Source organism: Bison bison, unplaced genomic scaffold, assembly GCF_000754665.1.
Source record: "Bison bison bison isolate TAMUID 2011002044 unplaced genomic scaffold, Bison_UMD1.0 scf7180017834077, whole genome shotgun sequence".
In the NCBI taxonomy this organism is placed as follows: domain Eukaryota; kingdom Metazoa; phylum Chordata; class Mammalia; order Artiodactyla; family Bovidae; genus Bison; species Bison bison.
In genome coordinates, this window is record NW_011472462.1 from 1 (window position 1) to 765 (window position 765).

Below are 765 nucleotides of genomic sequence, written 5' to 3' on the forward strand. Positions count from 1 at the left end.
GAGGGTGGGCTGGCAGGGCTGAGTGTGCCCTCCGCTCCACTGTCCCAGAGAGAAGGTGGAGCTGCCCACACCCCCGACCAGCAGGATGCCTCTCACCCCCCTCTTCTCCTGTGTCCTCTCTCGGGTCCCCAGAAGGTGAATCACACCCGAGAGTCTTCCCCCTGGTGTCCTGCGTGAGCTCGCCATCCGATGAGAGCACGGTGGCCCTGGGCTGCCTGGCCCGGGACTTCGTGCCCAATTCAGTGAGCTTCTCCTGGAAGTTCAACAACAGCACAGTCAGCAGCGAGAGATTCTGGACCTTCCCCGAAGTCCTGAGGGACGGCTTGTGGTCGGCCTCCTCTCAGGTGGTCCTGCCCTCCTCAAGCGCCTTTCAAGGGCCGGATGACTACCTGGTGTGCGAAGTCCAGCACCCCAAAGGAGGAAAGACCGTCAGCACCGTGAGGGTGGTCACTCCAAGTGAGTCGGGTCCGTCCCGTGGTTGGGTGCAGGGGAGGGTCCAGGCCCCGCTGACCCCTTGTCCTTCTCTGCAGAGGCGGAAGTGCTGTCCCCCGTCGTGAGTGTCTTTGTCCCGCCTCGCAACAGCCTCTCTGGTGACGGCAATAGCAAGTCCAGCCTCATCTGCCAGGCCACGGACTTCAGCCCCAAACAGATCTCCTTGTCCTGGTTTCGTGATGGAAAGCGGATAGTGTCTGGAATTTCTGAAGGCCAGGTGGAGACTGTACAGTCCTCACCTGTAACTTTCAGGGCCTACAGCATGCTGACCAT

The 765-nt window shown here is 61.2% G+C and overlaps 1 gene segment (V, D, J or C); it reads left to right on the plus strand.

Moving 5' to 3' along the window:
• Nucleotides 1–5: 5 nt before the first annotated feature.
• Nucleotides 6–760, plus strand: LOC104983247 (the record flags this gene model as incomplete). The annotated part of the segment is given in 2 exon segments: nucleotides 6–456; nucleotides 531–760. Coding segments are annotated over 2 exon segments (681 nt in total), but the record flags the coding sequence as incomplete, so codon positions are not given.
• Between the last annotated feature and the right edge of the window lie 5 nt (nucleotides 761–765).